The sequence below is a fragment of the Pleurodeles waltl genome, chromosome 4_2, assembly GCF_031143425.1.
Source record: "Pleurodeles waltl isolate 20211129_DDA chromosome 4_2, aPleWal1.hap1.20221129, whole genome shotgun sequence".
NCBI lineage: Eukaryota > Metazoa > Chordata > Amphibia > Caudata > Salamandridae > Pleurodeles > Pleurodeles waltl.
In genome coordinates this window covers 386366305-386382680 of record NC_090443.1, presented here as the reverse complement: position 1 = coordinate 386382680, position 16376 = coordinate 386366305, and the positions used below count along the sequence as shown (strand labels likewise).

General features: G+C 43.8%; 1 protein-coding gene across 1 annotated transcript in view; it reads left to right on the top strand.

The window, feature by feature from the left end:
- The window catches only part of DNM2 (dynamin 2), a 658491-nt gene extending 644482 nt beyond the window's left edge, over positions 1 to 14009 (top strand). The window contains exon 20 of the mRNA XM_069231533.1: positions 13825 to 14009. Coding sequence (XP_069087634.1) covers positions 13825 to 13864 — 40 coding nt within the window. The 3' untranslated portion in view covers positions 13865 to 14009. The remainder of the gene's footprint in view (positions 1 to 13824) is intronic.
- Positions 14010 to 16376: the final 2367 nt, after the last annotated feature.

Below are 16376 nucleotides of genomic sequence, written 5' to 3'. Positions count from 1 at the left end.
AGATCCCAAGGTTTGAGTGCTACAATCTCCAAACAAGTAGGTGTTTTCCCCGAAACCATCTCGAGAATGGTGCTTTCAAAATAAAATACTTAAAGGGGTATCTGTTTGCGTTTTATATCGGAACGATTTAGTCAGGATTTGTGATGCTAGTCTTCATCCTCTGGTGGAGAGGCTAAAGGTACCTACATGGTGTTTCAGTGCACTTCATTCCCATAATGAATTTTCTGAACAATGCACATGTCAATTTTGTTTAATTTGGCTGTCACTGAACGTGCCACACAGTGTCCTCGAAGCCCAACAGTGTATCACAGACCCAGAAGTCCTACGACAAATAGTAGGGTAATAGCTTATGTAGTTCAAAGTGATGTCACTCTGAGCAGTGTGGTACCATTACACAAGGTCAGATTCAGTTTATTGGTATTTTCAGAGAGCGATCAAATGATTCGCCCGGAATCACTGGATGTTGAGAGGGCGCCGGCACCCACCCCAGTTCCAAAGTTGGCAGCTCTGGCCGTTGGGCCACATCTGTGATTTCACCCAACCTCCATGCCCTCCTCCCACTCTGACGCTTTCCGACCCTCCCTCGTGCAGCTTGAAACCCCTCCTCCCCCATTGTTTTTTTACATGTAGCACAGCCGCTCGGTCATCTGTGCAACGTGATTTAAAGTAAAATTCAAAACTGCTATGATGCAGTTAATGTTGGCCACTGCATAGTGCTTTTTTTAGACTTTAAGCCAGCAGCTCGCACTGCTGTGCAACATTTTAAAAAAATGACAGTTAATAGATTTCGCATAGGCGAAACCTGTTCGCATTGCAAGTGCTTATTAACTGTGTGATATAAAACCAGGGAGGGGTAGTGGGAAGATGAGGGAGAGGGGCCAAGAGAAACCAGAGAATGATGAGGAAAGTAGTCAAACTGCAGAGTCGGGCGCCGGCAGCCTACATGAACAGTATTTAAATACACTGTTCTTTGGAGCCACGTCGGAAGAAGACCGCTGCAGGCAGATCCTGTGCCCCTCTGAAGGTCTGCGCCCTGGGCGTGGTCTGACCTCGCACATGCTAAAGGCTAGCCCTACCTGCAAGGACTGGAGGGAGGAGCCTCTATGCTTCGCTCCGAAATTACCGAATTCTTTCACTGTTTTGCTGGGAATTGAACCCTCAGACTAGAGGGTTCAGTGTCAGCTTCATGCCCATCTTTCCACAAGCGTTCACCCCACGAGCACCTCAGGACCTAGAGATGCTTAGTCATAGATTTCGCTTCAGATATGTTTTCCTTATCATTTTCATCTCATGCTATATCTTTCTCGAGCTTTGTCTTTCTTGCGTTCTCTCATTCCGTCACGCAGCAGAGACAGCACAAGCTTCCCCCGTACGAGCGAATAAGGTAAAGCATAAGCAGTTCATGCTTCTTTCGAGAGACAATTTTGGATCTGCTGCCTCTGACACTATCTACGGCCCCAGAGAGCTAGTCACTTCACAATCTGGAAACATTTTTCTCTCTTCTGGGTTCTCAACATGTGGATTTCAGTGCCACCCGGTGGTAGAACCAGAAACTGCTTTAAAAATTGGAGCTTTACTCACTGTTACCGCACTTGCGTATGGCATATGTGGGCAGGCCCCTTCCCTATCTTTAGATCGAAGCTGTCTGGTTGCGAAAGACTAATTTGGGACATGTTGATAGCTGAAAAGTAACTCCACCCTTTGCTTTCCATTGGGTTTTTGTTATGTCACTCTTGTTTTCTATTGATGGTTTTATTTGTTTTCGCCTGTCCATCTCTTATTATCCCGCCAGTGTAGCATTGCCTGTTTAACATATCTCTGTTCTGCTCTTTTTTTTCTTCGACAAATGTTTTTCAGAAACTTTTTTTCCTTCTACAAATACTCCATGAGTATGTGCATTTGCCCTGTTCTCTATATTCTCCCGCTTCTCCCAGCATATTTTTTTTTAAATAAAATTGTAAAAATCGAATTTTCCACAACTTTGTCTTTTGTGACTCTTAGGTATGCTTTCACTTTTATATAGCTGCGACCTTTGAGTTGTTCACCTTTGCACTTTAACTCCCTTTACCTGCCCCAGCAGTCCTCACCCGGATGGGGGCTCAGGTGGCTGCATTCCAGTAGCTGCAGAATGGCTACTGCTGCCCAACCGTCTGTCTGCCTATCTATACACACACACACACACACACACTCCCTCGCTCTCTCATACACGCAGTCTCTGTTTATTGGGGCACTTCAGGACTGCAACTTGCCAAAGGTTTTCCTTTGGTAGATCAGTTTTTGAACATTGCTGGGGGGTGGAGACACCCCTGGAACTATAGGCTTCCTGCATCGAAATTTGTCACCCCCTCCAGCAGGTGGAAATTTGTGGCTAACCGCTGGACAATGAGTTTTTCAGTCCTTCCGTCCTTGTTCCTAACATCATGAGAGAATGCCACTACTTCCTGCTCCACCCACAGATCATGGCCACAAGTGGCTCATTAGAGTATGTTGGGTATGTCCCATCACTGCTTCCTAGATCTCAGTCTGTAAACCAGTTGTAGGTGAAGGCGGACTTGCCAGAACCAAAGGGCTTCCTTAGAGAGATGAGATCCGAAGCGGTGAACTTTTCTTCAAAAGCTCCCTCGTCGTGTACTGGCCATCTCAGAAGAATTCATGCATTTGCTCCTCAGGATACCCCTACATTATTTTTGCGGGTAGCAGAATCAAACTTACCAGGAGATCTTTGAATAAGCATCATATATTTATTTGCAGGCCATTTCTATATGTTCAAAGTATGGGAGGATATGCTCTCCCAGATATCGTCTGCGTGCCTTCTTCAGTCTAGTTATTGGTTTCTTTGTTCCATTTCCCAGCTGTTCTCCGTGCATTATGCACATCGAGGTAAACCGTAATTGTGCAATGGAGTCTAGGAAAGAAAGGGACTACTTACTTATCTGTGGCATAATCCATTTCGTTTACAAAAAGTGGCATAAAGCCAAATAATCCGCCCCTTCCCCCCCGATTATGTTGAGGGGCCCTTGAGGCTCCCATATGTCAGATATTCATACTCCTGAGCCTGGGTGGAGGGCCCCCACTGCAATTTTGTATAGCTATGTTAAACAGACCCCGGTGGAAAATAATATTTATTTATTGTTCACCTAACAAGAAAAGGTCCATTGCGCACTCTCACACCAGTTTTAGAATATTTCTATCTCCGATCTGCTGTTCTCTAATCATCTGTTTAATATCGAATCGTTGAAGACTACTGTGGGAGTAACTTCAAGCATTAGTGTGGACAGCTGAGAATACGCTTCTGTGAGCCAGTTGGATGTACAAGGCAAGTAGAATCTCGATTCTTAGTAGCCATGAAGGTGATGTCAGAGAACCGACTCTCCTGGAAACGGCGTCATCAGCAATTTAGAATTTTGCCAGAACCATTGTCGCACACATGTCCGGAAACCAAAGGTGATCACTGGTGTAGAGTGGGTGCATTTTTGTCCCCCACGCTCCAAGGCTGCCAAGCTGTGTTTCGCAGCTGAAATCACTAAACAGTAAGCTGGAAACCGGATCTGACACTTGCAGAAATACCTTCCTCACCGGGGAACCCACGAGGTCATCTTGTAGGTATCCATGGTCAAACCCACCCAGCAGTCATCGTACACTACTTGCGGACACAACTACACTATGTGAAATTGGTCTGCGGTCTCCACTCAGGGTCTGAATTAGTCTTGTCTGAATGCCATATTTACAACTGATTTTGCAAACCACATTCTGTCTAGATGAACCTAGACCACAGTCGCCCTTGACTTATTTCCGCTTGACATTTTAGCATGCTGGTCTTATCCGTCTCCAGCATCCTCCCTTCCCTGAAGTCCCCTGGCTCATAATGGTCTGACTTGATAGCTCAGCTGTCGCCAGACAGTTATGTGAGAATCACCAGGAGAGGGCTTTGCCTCCATCTACGCACTGGGAGCCAGGAGTACATGTTTTGATTGGACACATGTTCTGTGCTTCCACAAAAAAATGCTTGTCCTTCACACAGCAGTGATCATTGTTTATTTATCCAGCTGCCTGAGCTGGAGCTTTCAGGAACATGCTCATGCCATTGTAATGCTATTAACGTTTCTTAGATAGCTAGATAATTTATGGTGGTGTTCTCTGACAGCAGCACGGAAAGGAGGAGGGCAGTCATTAAGGTACATGGATTTTTAAATCTGGCTTAACAGTGCATTCATATCCCTGACCTATTAGGGTTGTCAATGCTTGTCTCTGGAGTGCAGCCACTTTGAGGCTGTGGGCTGTGTAAACTGTTTGCATAGATAACAATGGCATGAAATATGGTTGATCTGTTCAGATTCCTAAAGTGTTGCATTGTTTCAAATCTAAGCATATTCATGGACCCAATATAGGAAAGGTACTTTTCAAACTTTGGGACGTCTAGGGGTCCTTTATTGATCTGCCTCTTGAGCCCAATCCGGAATTCACTACTGTCCACTGACATTCGTCTGCTCTGCTCTAATGCTTTCTTTCACCCAGTTTACTGAGGCTCTGGAGGCAGTAGCAGGAATCCGTGTACAATTACTTAATAACCTAAAGCAGTGGTTCCCAACCTGTGGTCCGGGGACCCCTGGGGGTCCGCAAAGCCTTCTCAGGGGGTCCGCGACTGCTTAGAAAATCAAAACATATTAACAAATATTGACAAATTAGGTCCCAAACGTCCAGTAATGACTCAGTGGGGGGGGGGGTCCCTGGATTCCAATGATGATTCAGTGGGGGTCCCTGGGTTCAATTAATGATAAAGTGGGGGTCCACAGAAGTCAAAAGTTTGGGAACCACTGACCTAAAGGATAGGTACTTTTATAAGGAGGTCAGGCGAGCTCGAGGTAGTCCTATTCATGGTTTAATTCAAATTACAGAGAGGCTAAATGGAAACGGATTAAATCAGTGAAAACTCAGGACAGGTTAGCGATTCTGTTTGCTAGGGCACAATATAAAAAAAGCCCTATTGGATACAAAAAAAAGATGGAGAAAGAGAAGTGGGAGGGACTCCTTGAGGCAGTAAGAACTAGGGACTCGAGTACTTTCTGGAATATATTGACTTCCAGAAATCGGAATGGGTCATGTACCATTGAATGTAAGATCGCAGCCTGCAACTGGGTTGGTCATTTCTCGACCCTTTACACTGACAGTGGTGACAATATTGCCTTCTCAGCTGATGAGGGTCTACTCAAGATTTCAAATGATAGGCTGTGCTGTGAGAAGTGACGATGTCAAGCCTGTGGCTGGTGTCTGACTGACTGCTAGACAATCCAAGGATAGGGATTATTGTGATATCACAGTTCAGGAATTGACACAAGCTATAGGAGGGATTGTCATCAACAAATCCCCTTGCCCTGTCAAAATCCCCAGAGGCCTGTTTCTGAATGAACCAGGAGTCTAGAGTGCTCTTTTCTCCTTGACATTTACTGCCATTGTGAAAGGAGCAACATTCTCTGAACGTGGTCTGGGTCTGAAATTAGCCCCATATATAAACAAGCATTTGCAATGCAATGGGTCTCGCGTTTGCTCGACTTAGAGCTATTATAGTTGTAAAGCCCTAACCATTCTTTTCTTGCCACATAAATTTAAAATGAAAAGTAATACAGTTGTACATAAGCAAGCCGATTTAAAGCGCCACGCCATGAGTGAGAAGGAGAACACAAAAGGAAACAGAAGTTCGCTCACAGTCGAACATATCAGCAGTTATGCAATTATCCATGTAACTGGGTCAATGTCATGCATGCAAAACGCTCAACTACTGCCCAGCGAGGTCGAGCTGCGTAGGAAATAAAAAGAAAAAGCAGTCCAGAAGTCTTGCAGAAAACATGAAGCCTTGTATGTTTTCAGTAAGCTGGTGTGCTCGAGGAGGAATAAACACCAGAAAAGGCATGACGTATGCATGTCTTTCACATATCAAATGATTTTTAAAAGGCAAGCCCACGAACCAGCGATGGGCATGCGGTGGGCATGGTTAAAAGCCCACAGAGAGATTACAGCAGGCTAGAGCTCTTGCACACTCGACCCTAAAAAGGCCCATGGGATTCTCCTCCTAATTATTGACCAATAAGCCTGATGAATAGTAAGCAAAAGCTCTTTAGTAAAGTAATCCTGGATAGACTGCAGGAGTGGGTAATTGATAATGGTGTTTTAACCCTCCCGCCCCCGACAAGCAGGCTTTAGGGAATCTGTTAGTACGATTGATCAGGTATTCAGACTCCAATTGCTGTATTGGAAAAATGTCATTCTGGGCAAGGGAGGACTACATGTCGTTTTTGCTAATCTCCGGTCGGTTTACTTATTCCCTAGAAATATCATGTGGAGAGCCTTAGCCCAAATGGGGATCCCTGGTTATTTTCTGGGTATTATAGAGAGGATGCACACTGGGAATTATGCCCAAATGAGATGCAGTAGTTTAGGGTAGCTAACCGATCTGATTACAGTGAATACAGGGATGTATCCTTACCCCTACTCTATGTTCATTGTATTTCAATGGCCTTGTTGATTATCTTGAGTCTTGTGACAACCAACACACCTAAGTTGGCCAGAGGGTGCCTGCATTGATGGTCGCAGACAACACTCTACTACTTTCTAAAACACCAATGGGTTTGCAGAGGTTGTTGGATCGATTTGAACTTTTTTTGTAAAGAGAAGGGTCTTAAGATTAATGTGAGTAAGACAAAATACATGGTCTTGAACCGTGGGTGCCTAAATAGGGCAAGCCCTAGGCTTGCTGGGACTTAACCTTGAGCAAGTGCTTACCTGCAATTACTTGGGTATAACTTTAACCTAATATCTGGGATAGCAATTGCATGGTAAGCAGTGAAGATTAAAACTAGAGCAAGTGACGGGAGTTACCATCAATTATTACAAATGCAGTTTTGCCTAATCCAGCCGCCCCTAGAAATGTACAATTCGCAAGCTCTAGGGCTGGTAAGCTATTAAGCTGAGTTGTGGGGCACCTCTGTGTGACTCAACTTAGTGCAGTAGAAAATCGCTCCATTCAGCAGTTGATTGGTCTTCCTGTTAGTTCTCTCTTGTTTTAACTGAGGCTGGATCTTGGGTTAAGACCAATCAAGGGCAAAGTGGGCTGCGTCCTTTGCTTTATTGGAGAAGAGTCTGCTATACTCCCAAGCTCTCTTCTTACCGCAATGGATTGTGAGAAATTCTGGCCCTTCCAGGTTCAAATGCTATTTCATTGATTCGGTATGTTAAGGCCTCTTTTTGGGATATTGGGCTTGAGATTTTGGGGAGTAACCCTGGCTCGACATTGGTAATCCCCAAGACCCTCGTTAAAATCAAGTATTGGCAGTACAAGGACTAGATAAAGTAATTTGAACTGAACAAAAGCTCTTTGATAGCAGCCTTTTGGCTGTTAGACTCCTGGAGGAGGGAGAACTTTTGGGATGATATCCAACTGCCATTGGCTAGGCGTTTGTATATGCAGCTTCAGTATTGAACCTTGCCGTTTGGTCATTTTACAGCTAACTGGACCAAAGGTAAGACTGATCAAGCATCTCAGTGCCCATATTGCGGGCCCCCCAAAGAGTCTATAGAGCATGTTCTGTTTTTTGTCCGCTTTACAAAAAATTGTAGAAAAAGATGGATTGTTCTATCAGAATTTAGGAATCGTAGAGTATGCAGTTGCAGTTAGAATACTGAAACATGATGTAAACTGCCTCATTGTATTTGGGATTAGCAGAATTTTGTTAGGCATGTGGAAAATCAGACCGAGAATGAGAGGTGATTCAGTGGGAAATTGGCTCTGGTTATTTTTATAAAGTTTGTGTTCTTCCCGTAACCCAATGGTAACTGTGTTGCATGAATCATGGAATTCATTGACTGTGTTTGATGATGGATTATACAGAGAAACTGATTTTGTAGTTGACATCCTTTGCCTAAAAGTAATTAATTATTAAACGAATTTCTCCCTTTTACATGAAATTGTATAGATATGAGGGGAGATGGTACTGTTTTAGCACAGCTGATTGTCAGAGCTTTTATCTAATATATATTATGTATCATGATGTTTGTTTCTATAATTTTACTGTTTTATTTGATTTATGCTTTTGTGGCATTGAGCTGCAATAAAGCCTTTTTGCTGAGTGACACTGTTAACCTGTGCGCCTAGTTAACATTTGCCTGCACCACTCATTCTGCTGGCTTTTACTGATAATCATGGATATTATTGTATGTTTGTCGGTATCACCTATGGTGCTTACATTTACCCAGTGTTTGTGACTGTCCACTAGCCCTGAATCTCCATCTTCATCTTCAGCTTTATTTCAACCAGTGTTCATGACAGTCTATCTGACGTTAGTCTTCATCTCCTATGGTACTTACTTTCTCCCAGCGTTCACACTGCCTGTGTGAAATTCCATGGTACTTGCTTTCAACTGATGCATTGTTCACTGGTGCCCACCTGACATTTATCTGCATCATCCATGGTACTTGCTTTCACCCAGCGTTCATGATTGTGTGTTTGACGGTTGTCTGCACGTTATATCGACTGTATCCCGATGTGCCCCCTAGGAGTTCATAGCTGGTTTCACTCAAGTTGGTTCCTGGGCTTTTCAATGGCTCTGCTTGGGGACTCTCTGAGCCCTTTCAGCAGCATATACAGCATTGTGTGTTCTGGGGTCTAACACTGGAGCTCTCCTGACTAGTGACATGCGTCTTGGGCAAGAGGGTACCTCAGACAGTGTTTGCGACAGGGCCTCCTGTAGCAAATATTGTCTGAGGTACCCTCTTGCCCAAGGTGCATGCAACCGCAGGAGCTGTGCCTGGCTTGACTAATCTTCTTTCCTGAACCAGTGGTCCTCTTCAGGGTTTATATTTTTTGTGGTTCCAGAGTGGACCCCCTGTACCCACGCCTTGTTTATCAGACCCTTAAAGTTCTCTATGGTAAAGACCTCAAATGACTGCTATCAAAGGACCACTATCTTGGCCGCTACAGTGGCTACACACAGTGCATTTCTACTCGGGTACCCTGCAGGGCAACCTCTTCTAGCATAAGACTGGTAATTGGAGCCCTCATCCATGGATTCCTGTAAACCGAGTCCACCCGTAGCTGCCATAAACATATTGATACCCATCAGGGGCATGGTCCTGGTTATCTCAAAGTGCTGCAAAGCATTGCTGAATTCCACCATTATCTCAAGGAAAGTTAATAGGGTGGCCCACTGTATCCTGTTCGAAGTAGTGGTTGATTGTTTGGCTTTTTGACTGGCTGTTTTACTTCCAGGTTTAGGGGTGCGCCCATCACATCAGTATCCCTAGAAACTGTCTGAGTGGAGGAGGGTGGCAATCATAATGCTTGGATATGTTTTTTATCACTTTTTTCTTGTTAGTAGCCTAGATGGCCAGCAAAAGCTAAAGCCTCCTCCTGAAAGTTTTTACTCAGTATGAACAGGAGCAGTGTGATAGTTTATTGGCAATTTATCAACGTTAGTTAGTTTCCCAGAAGACGGCAGAGGTACCAGGAAGATTAAAAAAAAAAAAAAGGGTAGAAGTACTAGACCTCATAACATGTTTTGGACCAAGGGTAATATAGTTTGCCTTTGGCTACAATTACCAAACTGTATTATACTGTCCTGCTATAGCCAAACTTGAGTCAATTTCCAATAGAGTAAACTAAAGCTGTCAAAAGGATACAAGTGCACCACCACCTGCCACAGATAATGGCAGGTGGGGAGGAGAGACGGACCTTTACTCCTCCCCATCCCCTCAAAGCATTGTTAGGGAAAGGCGCATTCTTGACACTGAAATGTTGACCAGTTAAAACTCAGCTTCGGTTGTACACGTTAGATAAATGCATGTGACTGCCATGGTGAACCCAGAGTGTTTCTGGCAAAGAAAGAAGTATTTCTTTTGTGGAGAGGGTGGAAAAGACGTTCAGGATGCTATGGAAGATGGTTTCGGAGGAAATTTGAGACGGTGCAGTGAGCTTGTGTGGAGTGTTTTCAGTAAAACCTGACTGATTGGAAGGCAGTGATAATGAGTAATTGATGAAAGGCACAACTTCAGTGTAGTAGGTTTTGAGACTGGAGGAAGAACTTGACTTCCTTCAGGGTCGTGACTCAAGTGAATGATAAAGCACAAGGGTGAATGGGTCCTCTCCCTAAGCACATCTGGATTTTGCCAAAGTTGTGCACCTACAAATTCCCTACATGCCTCGCTGCTGGTTAAGTAAGCTTACTGTTAGGGAAAAAAATTGCCAAAGGGAATGTGGACCAAAGAAGCTATGTTCGATTCAAGAAGCAATTGGTCTGTATCTCGCCTTTTATACTAGGATAACTCTACTTTCGTTGTTAGGATTTTCTTCAGCCAAAGTAAGTTTCCAATTGCCCTTTGTCTTGTGCTTTTGGTTGTCTATGCAAGATCTAATTACACAGGATATTGGACTTCCTTGGAGTGTCAAGCTATTGCCAACGCTCGTTGCACAGTTTTCTACCACGGTAGTTTCTTTCTTTTAACTTAAGTTCTTGTCTGTAAAGCAAGTCGTTTTTCTTTACTCTGTACAAGTACTATATTTCTAGTCTCGCTTGTCTTGACTCAGAAGCCTAGATGCTTTTTCTGCAGATGAGATCCTAGCAGCGTTATTACAGCTCACATTAGTCACAGTGCTTTATGCCTACACCACCTTAGGTGCTTACACCCATGAGCTCGAATGGCAGAACCTCTGTTTCCGTGCATTTGGTGTGCAGCGGTTTTGCACTAAAGAGATGGATACCGCCAAGTCTCAAAGAAGTTACAGGCACAAAGGTTTTGTGTAAGATCCCGTTTGTTGTAGTCACTGTATTCCTGGTCAAGAAATGTTGAATCTACGTTAAAGCCATGGAACACTTTTGGTTGGTGCTGCGTGTCCTGCAATATCACTTTTGCAGATTCTCTTCTTGTTTGCATGAGAGAGAATTTTGGCTGCCCAAATCTTTCCGGCTCTCAAGGGAAAATTGGAAATCAGGTGTTGTAAAAGAAGGATTGAGGAAGATCACAAAGAAAGTAGAAATTTACAAGAGCGTGAAAGGCAAGCAGGTGCCCATTGCTGTATCATTGGCTGATTCAAAAGTGCTTAAACACTTTCCCATTTGTCATTGCTAATGGTAGGAGAACGGACATGAAATCCCAACTTGTCTTCTCTGACTACTTCTAGAACTGGTTCTTGCCTCAAAACTTAGCTAACCCTTATATGATAAGAGTGTGAAAGAGAGAACTTGCCAAGGGAGGGAGAATTACTCCATGGAGGGCCGGGTGGCTTAGCGTTGAAGCTGATTGGATTTTGGAAACTTGTAGAAGAGGGTTGGGATCTTGGGTTGGTTGTTTTCTTGCTGAAACAAACCGAGGCATGGGGTCTTTCCTGCATGGTGATAGGATTATGATTGCCTGCAAGGGCAGAACATTAATTTGGAAAGTAGATGTGCCAAATAATGTAATTGAAGAACTCCTTAGACACCCCCCCTCACCAGGGCTCTGAGAGTATTGGCCGTGCTCTGTTTCTCCTAGGATTGCACCCGCCCCCACCCCCTCACCCCACCGAGATCATTCACCTCAGCACTGCACCTCCACTTTACTTGAAGTATTTGTAGAAGCCTTGTAATATAATGTACATTCACTTCAGAAGTGTATTCTAATTTGAAATAATTTGAACTTGCAAAATACTTAAATGTGTTTGCTAGACAAAAATGATTGAAGACTATCACGGTGATAAGCTGTGTATTCATTTCAGTACTGCGGTTTTGATTTACTAAAAGGTCATCATGCCAGTGCGCTCTACGTAGTTAACACATAATCTCTGTTACACACTAACTCGCATTTATTCCGAACTAACCCCTTTTTTGTCTATTATAGCTAATTGCCCCAGGTTTCCTTGTTGTACACTGCAGCCCCTTTACATAAGGATCATCATAGATGGATGCATCTGGTGTTTTGCTAGGCACTGCTGTACTGCCCACCCAGAGCGATTCTCACAAAGGCCACCTCCCAGGCTGTAAGGTTGGGTGCACCAAAACATGGAACACCCAACCTCACACAGTGGTGCATGGCTTCTCTCCTTCCCAGTGGCTCTTGGGTTCTCCAAACCACCTAGCTGTACCGTTTGGGGATTGCAGGTGCCTACTAACCATCTCCACTCTTGTGATATGCTGTTCATGCTCTTATTCAGACAAAGCTGAGCTGTTGCTCAAGCTAACAACAAACCCTAGCCTGGCCAACGCTTAATGCATCCACACTGGTATAAATGTAGGTACTCACCCCAAGGGGTAAGCCAGGTAGACAGCAGCCTCTGCCTAGGAGTCTGAACTGCCACACTCAATCAGACCAGAGATTTGTTTCAGCAGAAAAAATGGTATAAAAACGTTACCTGGTGCTGCAACTTAACACCTTATTTGCAGGGACTTGCTGTGGGGCTGCAGATGTTTGTGGTGGACAAGGATGTGTGTCAGCCCTTCAAGATGGGGCGTTGAAGAGTCCACCCCACCCACAAGGAATCAGAAATACGAGATTTTGTTTTTTAAAAATAGGTATTCACAAGTCTTTCTCGTAAATGAGAAATACTTATCTTAAGAGGGCTCTGTGTCATGTTCTAAAATGCACCTGTTCCCAGACCAATATCTCAATTGCATCTTTAATCTAAACCTTAAACTCTTTGCCACAGCACTGGTTCGTTTTTAAGGACGAAGGGGCACACCCCAACCACCTTTTGGCCAACATGAAAAGTGTCAGGCTGAGCAAAGGTTAGTCTAATAGACCATTTTTATGTTCACGTCAGCCAGCCATGTGCTGAATGTGAGCTGACCTTTGCTGGGCTGAACACGTCACAGCCCTGTGGACGTGACTTCTTCAGTCTGCCAAAGCTCTTGGAGGACCTCTCCTCATGACCAGGGGAAGCATCGCTCATAGCCTCAGACTTGGGTGCTTCCACTTTAAGCCTGCAAGTGCCTAGGGCTAAGTATTTATCACTGAGGCCTGGTCGCAGTGTGGAGTGGGGCCAGGAAGCCTAATTGACCCCATCCCACTCTGTGAGAAGGTAAGGACTGCCACCTCCTCTTATTGGCTGGCCTAAGGTCAGGCAATGTGAGGAGTCAGCAGTTCAAACCCTGCAGTAACCTTGAGGCCTAGATCTCTGCTGCAGCCAGTAAGTTATTCTTATTTTAATGTTTGATGTGTGCATGAGTGTATCTATGAACATATGTGTATTTTTGAGTGTGCCTGTGTATGTGTGGGTGTGTGTGAGCACTCTTGTAAATCTATGGGGGAAGGGGGAGTATGTAGATTCGGGGTGTGTGTGTGTGTGTGTGTGTGTGCGTGTGCGTGCGTGTGCGTGCGTGTGCGTGCGTGTGCGTAACCCCTCCCCTGCTCGAATTACTAGCCTTCACTGCTTTGCTGCACCAACAGCAGGAATGCAGTTCTGAATTTAACACTGGGCTCAGACCAATGGGTTGCATCAGCTAATTGGTATCTGCATTCTCGTGTTCTAAATGTGAGGATCTTTTCATTCCTTCAACTTCAAGAGAGTCGTGTCAAGCTCCTTGCCCTTGAGCCGAGTGTCCACATCGTACCGTACACATTTGTGAGTCCCCACCCGCCCCCCTCCTTGAAATTGAGAAAATCCCTGTCCGCAAGGTTAGTGGGACGCGTGCCCTGCCATATTACGTTTTCGTTCAGGATAAGCACTTCTTTCGCAGCCTAGAAGCTAATAAAAAATGACATTTAAAACAAACAAAAGCCGACTTCCGTTGAAAAGGAGCAGAGTTTAAGCTTTCGCAAAATGTTCTTACTATTGTTGATCATGTGTTTCTGGTTTGTGTTTAGGCGCCCTCCGCCCACTACTCAGTTCAAGCCACTCTGGTGATGAGGTGCCATCTCCTCCAACACAATGCTGCTACGTTGTGAAGATGGACAGCATCGCTCCTGTGTGTCATTGGCATGATTTGGATTTAACTGGGACAGCAGCCTCGGTCACCCACTTGGGCAAGATGATGCTTGTACATGACGTTAATCTTCCTGCTGGATGTTTAATCAAGGGAATCTCCAGATCAAGTGAATATGATCTGCTAGAAAGAGTTGTTTGTCAATTTTTTTGGGGACTGGTCAGCCACCCCTGTCCCCTGTGTGATTTAGTCACTATTAAATAATGAACAGGTGTGAAAAATAGCCCCATTCCCTCCCCCTACTAAAGTGGTAAAAACATTTAGAGCATATTATGAGAGTTATGTTAACAACTTTACAAGGGAAGGACTCATTTAAAACTTCAAATGGGATTCTTTCAGAGCTCTTGCTTGGGGTAGAAAAAATGTAATTGCATGGGCTGTACATTACTAACCTGGATGTTGTTAGGTGCGGGTACAATGTATTGCCCTGCCTCTTCATATTTGAGCTTGTTCCTGCATAAGACCCTATTTCAAAATAATTGTCTAGTCTGTCAAAGTAGGTTCAGCCCTGCAGTAATTTGATTCCTCTCTTGGATTTGTTTGGCAATCAGTTATGAACATAAAAAGGCTTGTAATAACCCACATAAAATGACTTTGCGAGGGGAATCACCTGAACATGACCTTCAGAAATCCACAGGTGCCTTCAACATCACCTAGAACGAGAATCCTCCAAAAACTTATACAATTTCTGCAGTTGTTCAATGTTTTTAAAAGTCAATTTAGCAGATGATAGTGCAAAAAATAAGAAGCCTTGGTCGCCCCACAAAAATGATTGTGGACATACAAACAGGTTGTAAAACAATATGTAAAATGTAAATTCCTGGTGAAAGATAATTGGGTAATAAATTCTGTGTAACTTGATTATTGCTCCTTTTAACAGTCTGCCTAAAATTTAGCTTTGTACTCATCTGATTTCTGTCCTATAATATTATAAGCTGTAACATTTTGATTTGAGGGAAGAATCTAAATTACAGGTGTATGTGCAGAATAGACGTGTATCTAAATCAAAGGTGTATATGCAGAATAGATGTGTCTACAAAAACACCAAACACTTGTGGCGGGTGAGCAAGTGGTCCAGTAGCCCCTTTTGCCTAAGCTTGCCTCCGTGGGTGTTTTACCAGAGCAGATGGAACAAAATAGGCAGGTGTCATTTTAACGTTTTAATTAGGTCTTTGGCCATGTCTTGATATATTTTTTGTGTCAACATAGGGGATAGAGATGCTTTCTGTGTTGCACCATTGAGGATACACCTACTGGTAGTGAATGGATTATAACAGACAAATTTTCTCTATTGTATGTAGGGAGTAGCTCTTGTCTGTTGCAGGGCACATGAGCAATTGAGACGTAGTCTTTTTTTCACACTATGGCACATCTATAAAGAAGAATTAGGGTCAGCACTTGCACCATCCTGTTACTACATTACCTATTGGTGGTAGGAGCTCAAGAGGAACATTGTCTGCGGTGATCGAGTGGGAGGGGTAAAGTCTTCCCAAAAAAGTATGGCCTGCTTTTTGTTTTTATATGCATTTAACTGATTCAAGTGAACACATTTGATGAGCAAGTGCACAAAAACTGTTGAGCTACACAACTGTTTGAAAGAAACAAAGATCACATTGATGGAAATGTACAAACCACTTCAGTCCTTGCTCAAACAGCACATTTCGGGAAAGAGACCAAGGGCCATATGTACTAAAGCATTTTCCCCATAGACACAGAATGGGTAAAACCCTTTGATACATCTGGCCCCAAGTGCTCTAGCCTAGTTCTATGAAGGCCACACTTTCAACAGGAGACTAAATACTGCAGTTTTCATTGAAACAAGGGCCTATTAAGGGAAACCTGATCTCTACAGCCTTTGCTCAAAACTGAGCACTTCTTAAGTTGGTGACCAACCACTAGAGCCCACTTAAAAGGAAGGTACATTTTGAGAAATGTGCCTTGTTCAATGTAGAGCACGTTTTAGGAATTGGACCAACCACTTCAGCGATCACTCAAAGGAAGGAACTTTTTAGGGACATCAGTGTCTCAAACTGTTTCTAAAATAAGGGCACATTTTCAGGAGACCAGCTTTTCTTTGCCTCACTCAAAGAAGGGCATGTTTTAGGAACATCAGCAGCTCAAAGAACATGTTTAGGAGAATCAACCGCTTGGCCATGGCTCAAAGGAACACACATTCAAGGGAACCCAAATATTGAAGGTCTCTCGCAAAGAACAACATATTGTAGATAGACCTAGCCTTTACTTGTAGGAGAGTATGTCCTGTTTAGGTGACAAGCTTCTACAGCCTGTGCTCGAGAGGACAACAGTTTCTAGCGAAGACTACATCTACTTAGCCTTCACTACTCATGAAGGAGCTGTCACTAAATTTAATAATATGTAAGATTACAGCCAACACCTGTTTCAAAACATTTCAGTAGCCCTGAAGAAGGGACT